At 41.5% G+C, this 15153-nt stretch overlaps 2 protein-coding genes across 6 annotated transcripts in view; both read left to right on the top strand.

The window, feature by feature from the left end:
• SPART (spartin) overlaps positions 1–15153 on the top strand; it is a 467162-nt gene that overhangs the window by 294682 nt on the left and 157327 nt on the right. The gene's annotated exons all lie outside the window — the stretch shown is intronic.
• Positions 1–15153, top strand: part of DCLK1 (doublecortin like kinase 1) — a 259045-nt gene that overhangs the window by 211663 nt on the left and 32229 nt on the right. For all 3 annotated transcript variants that reach the window (XM_061345420.1, XM_061345413.1, XM_061345429.1), the window contains 3 exons: positions 104–161; positions 852–971; positions 6774–6920. In XM_061345420.1, coding sequence (XP_061201404.1) covers positions 104–161; positions 852–971; positions 6774–6920 — 325 coding nt within the window. The remainder of the gene's footprint in view (positions 1–103; positions 162–851; positions 972–6773; positions 6921–15153) is intronic.

Here is a 15153-nt window from a genome sequence, read left to right as displayed (position 1 = left end):
ATTATTGCCAAGATCTATTGTGCTTAAATGACAAATATTAACTTGACTGAGAAAAGTATTCAGTGTGATTGAACATACAAATTTTTCTTTTATCTTTCTTCAGATCAACTGGTAGAGAATATGCTCTGAAAATAATCAAAAAAAGTAAATGTAGAGGAAAAGTAAGTATGAAAAACTCATAAATGACAAAACATTTTGATTTTTTTTTTCCCAGGAAACATTTTGTGAGAGATCAGTCTGAAAAGTTGTTGGTATTTGTCTACTTCCTGGCAAGAGTTTGTTAGAATACTTTTGATTGAAGCCTTTGCCTGACCTCTGGAGACCCTTGGAGTAGCAGTATAAATGGCTGTGATGTGGCCATAGAAGTGTGTTCATTCTCCAGTTTGTTGGTTGTGTGTGGGTACTTCCCTTGGTTTTTACCTCTGTAGTTATGTCCTTTAACTTTCAGAATTCCAGATGCTATAGAAAACAGAAAAATAATACTAATAATTATAACAACAGTGGTCACTATGTCTAAATAGTATGCAAAATTAATCAAAGTGATGTCATATTTTTACCAAGTGACTGATAGCTTTTGGAATCTATAGCAAAAGATGCTGCTTCGGAGAAAAAAGCTTTAGAAACTTCCATATTTAACTTTTCTCTGTTCATGTGTTTCTTTTTCTTTCAGTTATCACATGGATGTTGTTTCTAGACATGTTCCTTCCATATTGCTGGAGGCAACATCTGTTACCTTTTTTAAAAACCCTGAGGACTCTGTGCAGGTCCAAATTCTCTCTGGTTTTTTTTTTTCACTGTGAATTTTTTTTCCCACCAACCCATAGTCATTAAAGATTTCTTTTGTGTGGCAGGAACACATGATCCAGAATGAGGTATCTATTTTAAGACGAGTTAAGCATCCCAATATTGTACTTCTGATTGAGGAGATGGACATGCCAACTGAGTTGTACCTTGTCATGGAACTTGTAAAAGTGAGTATTTTGGAGACAAGCTGCTTGTTTAAGAGCTGTTTCAACCATACTGAGAAATTTTATTGGTACTAATGCTTACTAAAAATCATGGAGTCACAGAATAATTTAGAATGGAAGGAGTCTCTGTCCAGTACCCTCTGAAAGATGTGTAACACACTGTCAGATTTTTCTTTTATAACTTTCCAATATTTCCAATATTTGTCTAACTTTCTGTAAGCCACACTCTGAACAGTACTTTGAAGATGAACGGTTTTATTTGCTCCCCAAAAAAAGTGTCTATAAAAAGTTTCAACTTAAAGAAATGCATCTGCCTTGAGGTGAATTGAAAATGCCCCTAGTCTGAATATCCAGAAATACCAGCCTTCAAAATTCAATATTCTTTGATAAAATACAGTTTAATTAAATTTTATTAATTTATATTAAATTTAAGCATTATTACCTGTCCTTTTTTTTTCTGTCGCTTTTTATTAACACATTGTGAGGTTTGCCTTCTTGATAAGAATCTAAATTTAAGATGGAGGAGGGGGGAAGTGAAAGAGAAAAACCTGCTATTTAAATCATGGTTCTATTCTGAAAAGTAAGTTTGTGAATGCAGTATTTTATACTTGGGACCCTATTTATTTCTTCACAGTAACTTCCAGATCTCATGCACTTATTTCACTTGCTGGTGGAATGACATATTCAGAATGGATTATGAAATTCAGAGTAGGTCATTTCTTGCCCCAAAAACTGTCAGCTGTGCAGTGCAAGAAGTCTTAATTTAGCTCTCGATTCTGGTACTAATGCACAAGTATGTCGCTGTGCATAAAAGGTGGTAAAAATACATTTGCATAAATTGTACAAATTAGGACAGAAAACTGCTGAGGACATCTTGTCCTCCATACTTATTTTAACAGAGTACGCCTGCTTTTCACATTCACTAAATTAGTGATTAGTGATTCTTCTTCCTTCCTCAGCTATTCTGTGGGAAGGATATCTTTCCAACAGCCACCCCTATTTCTGTAACTTGATAAGCATATTCTCCTGGGACAGCTTACCATGCCACCTGGGAAATCCACAGATTTAGGTGTTTAATGACAAAGATTTCAATAAAGCTGTGCAGCTGCAGAAGCATTTGTGTGCAGGCACATTGTATATGCATGCTCAACACTTGTGAGCAAATCAGGTACTCTGAACCTTGGTACATAGATCATTTACATTTAAATTAAATTTACAAGTAAGAGTTGTCACTTTTGGCAGAGATTCTCTGTATCCATGGTTAGAAACAGGCATCAGCAGAGGTCATGAGAGAAAGTGGTTTTGGCAAGCAGGACTGATATCTGCTTTGCTCTGGTTGTAGGTGAAGATTAGATGTTCTTAATCCAGGCAACTCACTGAGATGTTAGATAGGATGATCCCAGATCCAAGTGTTTCGTGAAGAACTTCTCAATCTGTAGGCTGGAATACAAGACCAAGGAGAATGAAAAGTTTTTTGGTTTTTTCCATTATCCCCCATGCTTCATGGCAGCACAAGTAACACAAGCTGTGTTCCCAGTGCAGGGCTGCGAGTATGTCAAGTGTGGCCTGTGAGTGGATGGCCACAGATTTTCCCAGTCCTTTTGGTGTGCTGGGATAGCTTTATCATTCATGAGAAGCTCAGGCAATGTCCTACTGCTTAGAAGGTAGCAACATCATCCTGTTAAGTTTGAGCCTGCCAGATGTCCTGCTTGGCTCGAGTGGTGCTGTGGAGCTTATGGTACCACTAACTCTACTGTCCACCACCTCCAAGATCTGAGGAAGCAGTCTGGGACGTGCTGGTAGCAAAGAGCTGACAGGGTACTCGGCATCCCCATTTTGTCTCTGGTAGAGAGGTTAAATCCTAAGAAAAAAAGCAAAGTACTGGCACTCTTCCACATCAAAAAATGTTCTGTGTAAGGAGTGCCAGAAGAATTTCCCCACCTTCTTCATAGTCACAACCCTCTCTCACACTCAGGAGTGCAATGTGAAGCAGCACAGCTTCATATCATATGCCATTAGCCATCTAACACTATTTTAATCATAATTACTCTTTTTTCTACAGTAAGTGAACTCACTTGGAGATCCATGCTATTGTAGGTTTTTTCCAGCATAGATGAGAGCTTGTTCAAAGCTGCCTCAATACTTTTGCATGGTGTTGTAATCTGACATAGCCAAGGCTTCAGCAAGCATTGACAAATCCTTCATCTTGACCCCATGAGGTGTGCTAAGAAGTAAAAGCTGTGCCTTGTCTAACATGGCAAGACATAAGTACATAGCTGGTTTTATGGGTGCAACCTGCTGTGTTATTCATGCATGAAAGATGTTCAAATTGTAGTCTCCAGTGGATTTTTAATCAAAGTCCTACTCAGCTAAGTAAGAGAGGAGGGGACTGACAACTCTTAAAAAAATAACTAGCCTACAGATCTTTATAAAGAAAACTATCCATTATATTCACTTTCTGGAAAAATCTCTTTTCTTGCACTCTTTCTTCTGTACTCTTTAGAATTTCTTCACATACTTATGCTTTTAGTTATGCTGTAGAATTGCTTTATAGACATTTCTGTAGTTTAGATGTCCTGGAGAGCACTGGTTTAATGTTCTTTTATGTGGAATAATAGAAGAAATTTAGAAGAAATATCTTGATCTTGGGAAGTCAGCCTTGTTTCTTTGAAGCAAACATTTATTCCTTAATATTTGATTGAGAAAAAAAGACCTGATTTGTACTCTATGGGCACCAGGGAAGGTATTTCTGGAAAGACATTAATTGTTAATTCGCCAATTGCTGACTGTTACCATTTCATAGCATACACCGTAAAAATTGATTAACCATCTGCTATTGACTGACTTTTGAAGACCTGACTTTAAATCAAACTCACAGACAGGAAAGAAATTCAAGGAGAAAGGGCTTGATACTGCAGAGCACGGTTTCAGTTAATACCACCCTGCATTAATTGGCAGTAACATGTTTGACATAAGTGGCTGCTGCAAATACTGACCTCACCTCATGGCAGATAGGCCATTCATTGCTTTGTAAAGTGTAAGAAAAAGCACTTCATAAATACAAATATAAACACATTGCAAGTGGTGCTTGTAAAGGAAGCAAAGACCTAGTTTCTGGCACATTGCCTTTTTACAGCGAAACAAAATTGTTATTCAAACCTAACAGGGGTTTGGCCAATTTAACAAGCAAGATTTATTGCAGACTTTCCTTTAGTGCTTCAGGATACGATTTCACTTTTGCAAAAGAAAACAGAGATTATATCATTTACATAACAAGGTAATAAATAAATAATTGGTTACTGTACTTCCAAGTATACTTCCTCATGTGCACAAATGATAAAAACTGCATTCAGATGTTTCTGATCCCATTTCACTCCAGAACTGGGGATTTAAGACTGAAATGTCATTCTGAACTCACCCCTTGTGCCTGAATAAATGATAGTGACCTGCTGTGTGAATCAGCTAAGCAGAACCTTGCAGGTTAAAGTGCTCTTCAGGGAAAGGGAAGTCTGAAAACAATTCTGCCTGATATAGCTGTCAGCTCTGTTAACTCTTTCCAGGGTATCACCTCTGTTTTCACTGCAGAGAATACCACAGCCTAAGTATATGCTGTCTTATCAGGCTACGTGGTAAGAAACTTTACTGAGTAAATTGCTTAAATGGAGAGAATTATTCTGCTTCAGCTTGGCTTGACTCTCTGTTAATGTGCTCTGCAGCCTCTGTCTTTTTCTGAGTTTACTTTTTTTTTTTCCCTTGCACATGAACATTTGCTCTTTTTCCTCTGACTTAAGGCCAGAACTTTCACTTCTCTTTTTAAGGTTCAGCTTCTTTCCTTCTTGCCCCTTATATCTCAGCTTGGATAGTTTTCTTTGCTTGGAAGCAGATCTTTCGCTGATGTTACTGACACTTCCCCTGAGCATCTGGAATATATTAGATAAGACCAAAGATCTGTCTAATCCACTACCTCATGTTAAAAAGCAGCTGGTACAGAGACTTCACAGGAAGGATCTTATGGAAGATAGATTATTTATCCCACATCTTTTGCCACATGCTGATACCTAATACTTAGGGATCAGGTAATGCCATGAAGTACATGGTATTGTACTTTTGCCAAATATTTGGCCTTTCTCTGTAGTCCTCTATCTGGTTTAGTTTGGCCTTTTATTCCTCTTTTCCTTGACAGTGTATCTTGATGTGTCTTGATCAGTCGTCAGCCAGAGCAAGAGGTTTTGATGTGATCCAGATTTCACAATGGTTGGCTGCAAGCAGTTTCCAAAGCTGGGGTTTCGCATGTACAGTGGGAGTAAACCTGCCCTAGCAGGATTCAGCTGCACCTCAACAATGCAAAATCTCTAATAGTTTGCTTGGGGTTTTTAACAAGTAGGGTCTTTTTTTTTCAGGTTTGAGTCTCTGGTGTTTGTGTTTTCCTACCTTTTTCTCTGTAGCCGTGGTTCCTGGGAAAATTATGGTTTTTCTTTCTTTCCCCTACTCCTTTCTGTTAGTGAAAACAAGGTTTGCTCTGGAGCTGAGCTTTAAAAAAAAAAAAAGAAAAACGCAAATAACTTGAGGCTGTTGATAAAATCCTGAAAGTTGGAAAAGTTGGGCTTTGTCTGATGTCTTCAGAAAATACCTACCTTTTTTTTTAAATACAGTCTTCTGTATTTATTTTTTATCTTCATGTTTTGACTGCAGCATGGATTTTTTGCACTGGTTTTGCAGAATTATCCTTCTCCCCACAACTACCTTTTTTCCCCCAGTTTTCCTTATGGTGCTGTTGCTTCGATTTTGGCCAAGGGCCCATTACCTTTGAGTAGTATCTCTCAAAAGATTATTATTTTTTTTTCCCCTCACTGGCAAGGTTCAAGATTCCTTCCTAATTTCTTCTTTAAATTCATTTTTTCATCTTTCTCCAAGCACTTCCATGTTCGTCTTCCCATTTGCCAACTCAGCTCTGGAAATACACTCCAAATGTCATGGCTGCCTTAGATCCTGATGAGGATTATTTCAACTTTGAGAATTTCACCTAATTTTTTCTCTTCTTCCTTTCTTGTTTTTCTTTCACTGGAAGTAGCTTTTAGCTGAATTAGACAGCACAATGAGATGGAAATGGCACAAGCTGCCATCTATATTTGTAGCTGTGGTGAAATACTAATATTAATTCTTAAGTGTCTTCCAGTATGACTGTCTGACATACATGCTGGGAAGTTCTTCAATATCAGCTTCAAAAAGCATCACACTACCAAAATCTTCACATCTTGTCTAGACAAATTGGTTTCTAAAATCCACATTTTCAAAGTTTTATGAGACGGAAACAGACTTTTAAAATACACTAGCAGTGATGACAGGTAGCTGGTTTGAGTTTTACTCAGAGTTCCTTCATTTTTCTGGAGTTCAGTCAGGATTTGGCCAAAAATCTGGTATCAGCCTGTTTATGATTATAATAAAAAGTGACAGGGGTCAGTATGTGGCATCATCACAGGCATGTTGTCATGCCAGAAATTCACAAGGGCTCTGAACACACAGATTGTCAAGTGCTGGACATGTTACAAAAGCAGCAGCAGGTGGGAATGGTTTGCAGTAGAGACTTCTGCCTCTTGGCTAACCAACTAAGCTGTGACAAAAGGTTCTGTATGTTCAACTGCCATTATGGGGGATGTTGTCACAGTACCCATAGTCTATAGCTCCAAGGAAACTGTCCTACTCCTCCATCTTCCTCCTCTATAAATGATGCTCCTTGATTTTCCCTAATTTTTTCAGTCATTTCAGAAGCAATATTGCTCATATGCTGCGGTCATTTTACTGCAGGGAGGAGATCTTTTCGATGCTATTACTTCCACCAACAAATATACAGAGAGAGATGCCAGTGGAATGCTTTACAATCTGGCCAGTGCAATCAAATATCTTCACAGCCTGAACATTGTCCACAGGGATATTAAGCCGGAGAATCTACTGGTAAGTGAAGGTTCAACTTTTGTCATTGTTGATAACTTGGGAATGTGTGAGAGGTCTGTGCTTCTCCCTCCTTCCACACACCTGCCAAGTTTTCTGAGTCTTTTAAGTCATTGGTCCTTTTTTTAACCTTAGTTTTGTAAGCACTCCTAAGAATAACAGCTATCACAAGAAGTACAGTAACATAAGCTGGTATGTCTAGACTGTTCCCCAGGACACAGCAGCAAAATTGTTCCAGTGATCAATAGAAGTGAAATTTTAGTAAGCTACAGTACAATTTCAAGCTTCTCATAAACAAAGAGGTGTTCTGTCCTCTGTACTTCTGCAGCTGCCTACGTAATTAGCAGCGGTCCAGTTTTACAAACATTGTGGAAGTAAATGTTGTATCCTAATCATGAAGTACATCAGAGCACAACCAGGAAGAAACTTCAGTGTTCTTCCTCTCCTTGCTGCATCATTCAAATAGTCCCATGGCACTTTGTATTAAGCCACTTTCTAAAATTGCCTAAATCTTCATTTTCCTGGCTGAATCTGTATAACCCCTATCCACTGAAGACAGTGAAAAACATACCCTGGCAACAAGTCCTTGTCCTGAGAATTTTCATTCTTGAATGCAGCAATTGTGTTGTCCAAATGAGAGAGTTTTATTTCTTCTGATTATTTCACTGTTCTCTGAGTTTTCCCAAATTTGCCAATACGTTCTAGTACCAAAATGTCCCAATTCTCCATATGTTCTGTGACCATAAGACAGTGCTTAAGATACCTAGATTATCAGTTCTCTCAGTTCTGTGCTCTCTGGCATGGCTTAGTGCGTTTAGTCCTGATTGACACTGAAGAAGTTTTATGGGGAAGTTGACTCAAGTCAATCTTACTGAATTTCCAGGGAGGGGGATTTTTACAGTTGGTGTTCCTCTAGTGGCAGGTGCCTTTATAGTTCTGGGTGAGGAAGCAGCCTGCCCTCATTTTCCAGAAACTGCTAAAAACATGTCAGGTAGAACTTTCACTAAACACTAACAATTGATACTGCTTTCACAGTCCTTGTGCTGGTGTTCACAGGTAACTGCATGCAGAGGATTCCTTAATGCTGTGACATGGTCTGGGGCAAGGCTTGCCCTTCTGCTATTTTGACATGTCTCTAAAGGCTGAAAAGAGCAGAGTTAAGCTTTTGAGGGAAGAGGGAAAAGTAGGCAGGGGGTGGAGGCAATAGGGAGTGTATTCCATAACCAGGAATGATCACACTGTTTGTGTTGTAGCTGATTTGATTCTGAGTGATTTTTCCAGTCCTGTGAGCACATAAATGTCCTACATCGATATTCATAGTGAGCAATGAGGATGCAGCACTTAACCTCTTGCAGCATCCTAACTCTTAAAAGTCAGTGTTTGAATATTAATTCTGTAAGATTTATCATGTCCTTGAAATAAATGAATGCTGTTTTAGAAGAATGTTTTGGAAACAGCCTCATGTGAGTTCTGACCCTGTCTTGGATATTGGCTGTCTATGGCCTTAGTGTCTCTTGAACTTTCTGCTTTTGTGTTCTTGTCTGTCAAATGGGATGCGTAGTTCCTTCTATCACAAGATTGCAATTAAGGTTAAATCAATGGCATTTATAAAACACTTGCAAAATGCCATATGGGACTTCATCTTTCTGGTGAAGACTTTCTAATTGCCCTCTCTGGCCTGCCTTTTGCTTGCAGGTCTATAACCTTTCACCTAAGTGGTCATAGCAGTATGTTTCCCTTGTTCTTGTGCAGTTGCTTTCATGCCATTACTATCATGGCCTGGCACCTGCAAACTCCAGCGGTGTTACAGTAAGTTTTCCTGGCCACCAGTGTAAGAATCAGCCCTTTTTCCGCTGCCCTTATGCTACTCACAAGTTGTAGCTTTAGGTTTAGAGCAGCCTATAATGGACCTGCCCAGAGCAGAACAACTGGAGGGAAGGGGAGAGAGCAGCACCTTCCTCTTTCTCTACTTTGTTTTTAACTTTTCCCCAAAAGTAGCAGTCATGCTTAGAACTGGTCTGTGCCATCACCTACAGGCCCTGTTGATAAACCTTTGTGTATGTGAACCTCTCTCAGCATCCTATGTGCAATACCAGTAATAAGTGGTTAAATATCCCCTTTATCTTCAAAATATGCAAAGCTCACCTAACAGTTAATTGTAAGAGTGTGCTGAATACCTGTGATGTTTTAGCTTTTTTTTTTTTCTTTTGTTCTCTAGAGAGTGTCTTCCATGTTTTAATTGGAACATTTTTCATAATTGCCGCTATTTAGCACGTTTATTTTGTCAAGTCAGGGGATGTCTTTATAGGCATATAATAAACCCTAGAGAACGACTTATCTGACTGTTGCCATCTGCACTGATCACAAGAGCAGTTTAGAAAATACTGACAGTCTTTATAGTAATAGGATACATATGGTGGCACACAATTATGTGTGGCTGCATTCAATTAGTGTTGTACAATTACACAGTTTTATTGCTTAGTTAAAACAGTGAAAGCACTACGTAGTGGGTAATTTGCACTAATCCCCATTTTGTTAATTGCCCTTCAGTATTTAAATGCAGTGGAACATATATGGCATTTGTTCTGAATAACATGAGTGTTATCTTTCACATTCCTTGACTGGCAAGTAACATACCACAGCTTCACATTGGACTCCTTTTTATACGGAGTTTTAACAGGGTGAGGAGAAGTTACTTTCTTCAATTTAACAAGTCAACTGAAGTAGTTTTCCAAGGAAAGTAATTCCTAGAAACAGATGGGGCAATATACTAGAAAATGCACAGTATCAAATCTTCTGCATTGGTAAATATTGCCAAGCAAGCTTCTTCCACAATTAGTTTCTAGGATATGTGAGTCATACAAGGTGAGGTCTGTTGAATGAAGAAACTTATGAACGTTCACTAGGCTAACACAACTCAGAGGGTTTTGTAAGAGATAACTGCATGAAGTAGAATAGGAGATGCTGATTAGACTGGATTCAGCTCTTCATGACTAAATACACACTCCACATTTTTCAGCAAGTGAATATTTAAAGCTCTAGTCTCTAGCCTTTAATTAAAACTGTTGTTGAGATTAGATTTATTACTGCCATTTCAGAGAGCACTTTCTTTAGTTTCATGAACCAGATGTATTTAACAATCTGTGTTTTTAATAAAACAATCATTGCTTTTTTTTTTTTCCAGTGCTTTTCTATAAGCCTATCTTTTTTTTTTTCTGACTTTGCAGTAGCAGAGAAATGGGAATCTGTATGAAATTGGTGGTCCTCTTAAAGATCCAGTCATATTATTAAAAATAGCATAAGGAAAGGAGAGGGATTTTGTTTATTCTGAATATCTGCTTAAGGCTCTATCAGCTGGTAGCAGGGATTCAGGACAGAGGGGTTTTCTCTTTAGACATGACTAGCATTAACAAAGGACAAACTGGGCTGTAAAATATATATTATTATTAGCTATAGCAGATCTGTAGCAAACAATGGTGAAACTTCAAGATTTCATTTTTCACAAAGTAAGCATTCACATTCACAAACTGTTCAAGGATTCATTGTGGAAGTAATGGTGCTTTTGTAAGGAGCTATACAGGATTTTTCTCTGCAAGTAGTTGTAGATAAATGTGGTTTCTAATGTAGGAGCAGCTGGTCAAGATGGGTATGATTTTGGTTTAGGTTGTGAGGTAGTCGAAAGAGGTGATCTTGTCCCTTTATTGTGCTCTCGTGAGACCTCACTTGGAGTATTGTGTGCAGTTCTGGTGTCCTCAACACAAAAAGGACATGGAACTGTTGGAACAAGTCCAGAGGAGGGCCACAAGGAATGATCAGGGGACTGGAGCATCTCCCGTATGAAGATAGGCTGAGAAAGTTGGGGCTGTTCAGCCTGGAGAAGAGAAGGCTGCGTGGAGACCTCATAGCAGCCTTCCAGTATCTGAAGGGGGCCTGTAGGGATGCTGGGGAGGCACTCTTCATTAGGGACTATAGTGGTAGGACAAGGGGTAATGGGTTAAAACTTAAACAGGGGAAGTTTAGGTTGGCTATGAGGAAATTCTTTCCTGTTAGGGTAGTGAGGCACTGGAATAGGTTGCCAGGGGAGGTTGTGAATGCTCCATCCCTGGCAGTGTTCGAGGCCAGATTGGACAAGGCCTTGGATGATATGGTTTAGAGCGAGGTGTCCCTGCCCATGGCAGGGGGGTTGGAACTTGATGATCTTAAGGTCCTTTCCAACCCTAACTATTCTATGATTCTATGATGTCTTCTATTTTTGTATCACAGTATCACAGTATCACAGTAGGTTAGAGATTGGAAGGGACCTCAAAAGATCATCTAGTCCAATCCCCCTGCCGGAGCAGGAACACCTAGATAAGGTTACACAGGAACGTGTCCAGGCGGGTCTTGAATGTCTCCAAAGAAGGAGATTCCACAACCTCCCTGGGCAGCCTGTTCCAGTGTTCCGTCACCCTCACTGAGAAGAAGTTTCTTCTCAGGTTTAAGTGGAACCTCTTGTGTTCCAATTCATTACCCCTTGTCCTTTCATTGTTTGCCACTGAGAAGAGCCTGGCTCCATCCTCGTGACACTCCCCCTTTATATATTTATATACACTAATAAGGTCACCCCTCAATCTCCTCTTCTCCAAACTATAGAGACCCAGCTCCCTCAGTCTTTCCTCATAAGGGAGATGCTCCACTCCCTTAATCATCTTAGTTGCCCTGCGCTGGACTCTCTCCAGCAGGTCCCTGTCCTTTTTAAACTGAGGGGCCCAGAACTGGACACAATATTCCAGATGAGGTCTCACCAGGGCAGAGTAGAGGGGAAGGAGGACCTCTCTCGACCTACTAACCACCCCCCTTCTAATACACCCCAGGATGCCATTGGCCTTCTTGGCCACAAGGGCACAGTGTCGGCTCATGGTCACCCTCGTCCACCAGGACCCCCAGGTCCCTCTCCCCTACACTGCTCTCTAACAGGTCGTTCCCCAGCCTATACTGGAACCTGGGGTTGTTCCTGCCCAGATGCAGGACTCTACACTTTCCCTTGTTATATTTCATCAAGTTATTCCAGCCTGTCCAGGTCCCTCTGGATGGCAGCACAGCCTTCTGGCGTGTCGGCCACCCTCCAGCTTAGTGTCATCAGCAAACTTGCTGATAGTACACTCAATTCCCTCATCTAAATCGTTGATGAATTTATTAAATAATCTGGTCCCAGTACCGACCCTTGAGGCACTCCACTAGATACAGGCCTCCAACTAGACTCCGCCCCATAGACTACAACTCTCTGGCTTCTCTCCTTCAGCCAGTTCACAGTCCACCTCACTACCCGATCATCCAGACCACACTTCCTCAATTTAGCCGCAAGGATGCTGTGCGAGACCGTGTCAAACGCTTTGCTGAAGTCGAGGTAGACCACATCCACCGCTCTACCATCATCCATCCACCGTGTTATTTCCTCATAAAAGGCTACAAGATTGGTCAAGCACGACTTCCCCTTGGTGAAGCCATGCTGACTGCCCCTCATAACCCTCTTATCCTTGATATGCCTTAAGATGGCACCAAGGATAAGGTGTTCCATCACTTTCCTGGGAACGGAGGTGAGGCTAACCGGTCTATAGTTACCCGGGTCCTCCTTCTTGCCCTTTTTGAAGACAGGAGTGACATTTGCTTTCCTCCAGTCCTCAGGCACCTCTCCCGTTTCCCAAGACTTGGTAAAGATGATGGAGAGCGGTCTAGCAATGACCTCAGCCAGTTCCCTCAGCACCCGCGGGTGCATCCCATCTGGACCCATGGATTTATGGATATCCAGATTGCTCAACTGGTCTTTAACCCATTCCTCATCAACTAAGGCAGACCGCTCCGTTGACCTATCTTCATCCGGGGTCTCAGCGGTACAGGGCTCTTCAGGACTGCCTCCGGCAGAGTAGACAGAGACAAAGAAGTCATTCAGTAACTCTGCCATCTCTGTATCTTCTGTCACCAGGGCACCCGTCCCGTTCATCAGCGGGCCTACATTGCCTCTGGTGTTAGTTTTACCTGCCATGTATTTGAAAAAGCTCTTTCTGCTGTCCTTGACCCCTCTCGCCAGCTTTAATTCCAAGGAGGCCTTAGCCATCCTAGCAGCTTTCCTACATCCTCTAGCAGCAGCCTTATATTCTTCCCAAGTGGCCAGCCCTTCTTTCCATGACCTGTAAACTCTCCTCTTCCACTTGAGCATACCGAGCAATTCCCTATTTAACCACGCAGGTCTCCTGACCCTCTTCCTCGACTTCCTACGTGTCGGGATGCTCCGATCTTGAGCTCGGAAAAAGCAGTCCTTGAACGTCAACCAACTATCTTGGGCCCCTTTCCCTTCAAGCAGCCTAGCCCACTGGATTTCCCCTAGCAATCGCTTGAAGAGGCCAAAGTTTGCCCTGCTAAAGTCCAGGGTTGCGATTCTACTTGCTATTCTACTGACCCTACCACACAAGATCCTGAATTCTACCATCTCGTGGTCGCTGCAACCAAGGCAGCCCTCAACCTTCACTCCTTCAACCAGACCCTCCTTGTTAGTGAGGATGAGATCCAGCAGCGCACCTCTCCTGGTTGGCTCATCCACCATTTGCATGAGGAAGTTATCATCCATACACTGGAGGAACCTCCTGGACTGCGGCTGGGTTGCCGAGTAGTCCTTCCAGCAAACATCAGGGAAGTTAAAATCCCCCACGACGACCACGGCCTGTGACTGTGAGGCCGCTCTCAGCTGCCTGTAGAAGGCCTCGTCAACTTCCTCACCCTGATCCGGTGGCCTGTAACAGACCCCCACAACAGTATCGCCCCTGCCAGCCTGCCCCTTAATTCTCACCCACAGACTCTCGACTCGCTCATCATCTGTCCCCGGACAGAACTCAACGCACTGTAGCTGCTCTCGCACGTAAAGAGCAACCCCACCACCCCGCCTGGCTGGCCTGTCTTTCCTGAAAAGGACATAGCCCTCCATGACTATATTCCAGTCATGTGAGCTGTCCCACCACGTCTCTGTAATTGCCACCAGATCATAATCCCCCGACTTAACACAGGTTTCTAGCTCCTCCTGCTTATTTCCCATGCTGCGCGCATTGGCGTACAGACATTTCAGGGAGCGAGCCGAGCACACCGATTTCACCCTAGGATTACAGGAGGCCTCCCAGTCTTCATCAATTCCGGAGCGCTGGCCCACTGAGGCAAGCCGAGCTACAACCCCATCCCCCTTCAAATCTAGTTTAAAGCTCTCCAAATGAGCCCCGCTAATTCGTGCCCCAGCATCCTTTTACCTCTGTGCGATAAACCTTTCCCACACTACTTTGTGTAGTTGTTTACTGCTAATTGTTGTCAGGATTGGTGAGCCAGACTGCATAGAGCTTTGATTTGGGTTGCAAAATAATAAGTGCCTCCTGTAAGCTGTTTCCAATTTTTAAGGTGCTGTTGTGATAAACAGAATTAAAATGCATCATAAACAATTTCAAAACGGGAAGAAAGAACCCACACAAGCAGCTAGATTAGGGAAAGACTCATAGTCTAGTGTTTTAATTTAGATACTTTTTTATTTTAAACATTTTTGGTAATTTTTCAGTATTTGCAAGTTAGAAGTTGTTCTTTTGCATTAAGCCGGCTTTTAAACTGTGTATTTTTTCTGATGGTTCTAGCATTTTTCTTGTGACTATACCTTAATTTCCCCTTGCACCCATAAAAACCCAGAAGATCATGTTTTATGACAGGATTTTCAAGTATGCTCATTAGCAGCCCAACCTATATCCGTTGATAATGATGGTAACATTCCACTAAAACACTGACTGGTGTTTAACAGTCATCCAAGGGAAGGACAATTTTTCTAGGTGAAACACTCCATCCAGGCTTGTGTCTTGTGCCTTCACAGGAAAGAATCTGTTGCTGCTATCAGTGCAGTCACTGTTGTATTATCTAAGCTGAAAATCCTGTGTAAGCCTTTAAGCTCTGTGCAAGTAAAATTAATAAACTCAAAAACCCTACACTGAGAATTGCTGTCAGTGGGGAGTTAACTGGGGAATGTCACTGCTGGAAGGTCAGCTCTTTGCTTCTGGGCCCTAGCTTCTAGCTGGCTGTGTCCTTTGTTGTCCAGGTAAAAAGATAAGTCTTTCCCAAACACCCTGGGTGCATTCAAGGGAAGTTGTCCAAATACCAAATTTTCAAAGCATGCATAAAAGCATGTTGTAGGTTAGGAGGAGAAAAAAGACTGTAAATTAGAAGGCAGTAAGTAAAT

Source organism: Neopsephotus bourkii, unplaced genomic scaffold, assembly GCF_033783945.1.
Source record: "Neopsephotus bourkii isolate Nb327-2 ecotype Australia unplaced genomic scaffold, CSIRO-AGI_Nbou_v1 NB_38, whole genome shotgun sequence".
Lineage (NCBI taxonomy): Eukaryota > Metazoa > Chordata > Aves > Psittaciformes > Psittacidae > Neopsephotus > Neopsephotus bourkii.
This window is presented reverse-complemented; position numbering and strand designations above follow the sequence as displayed.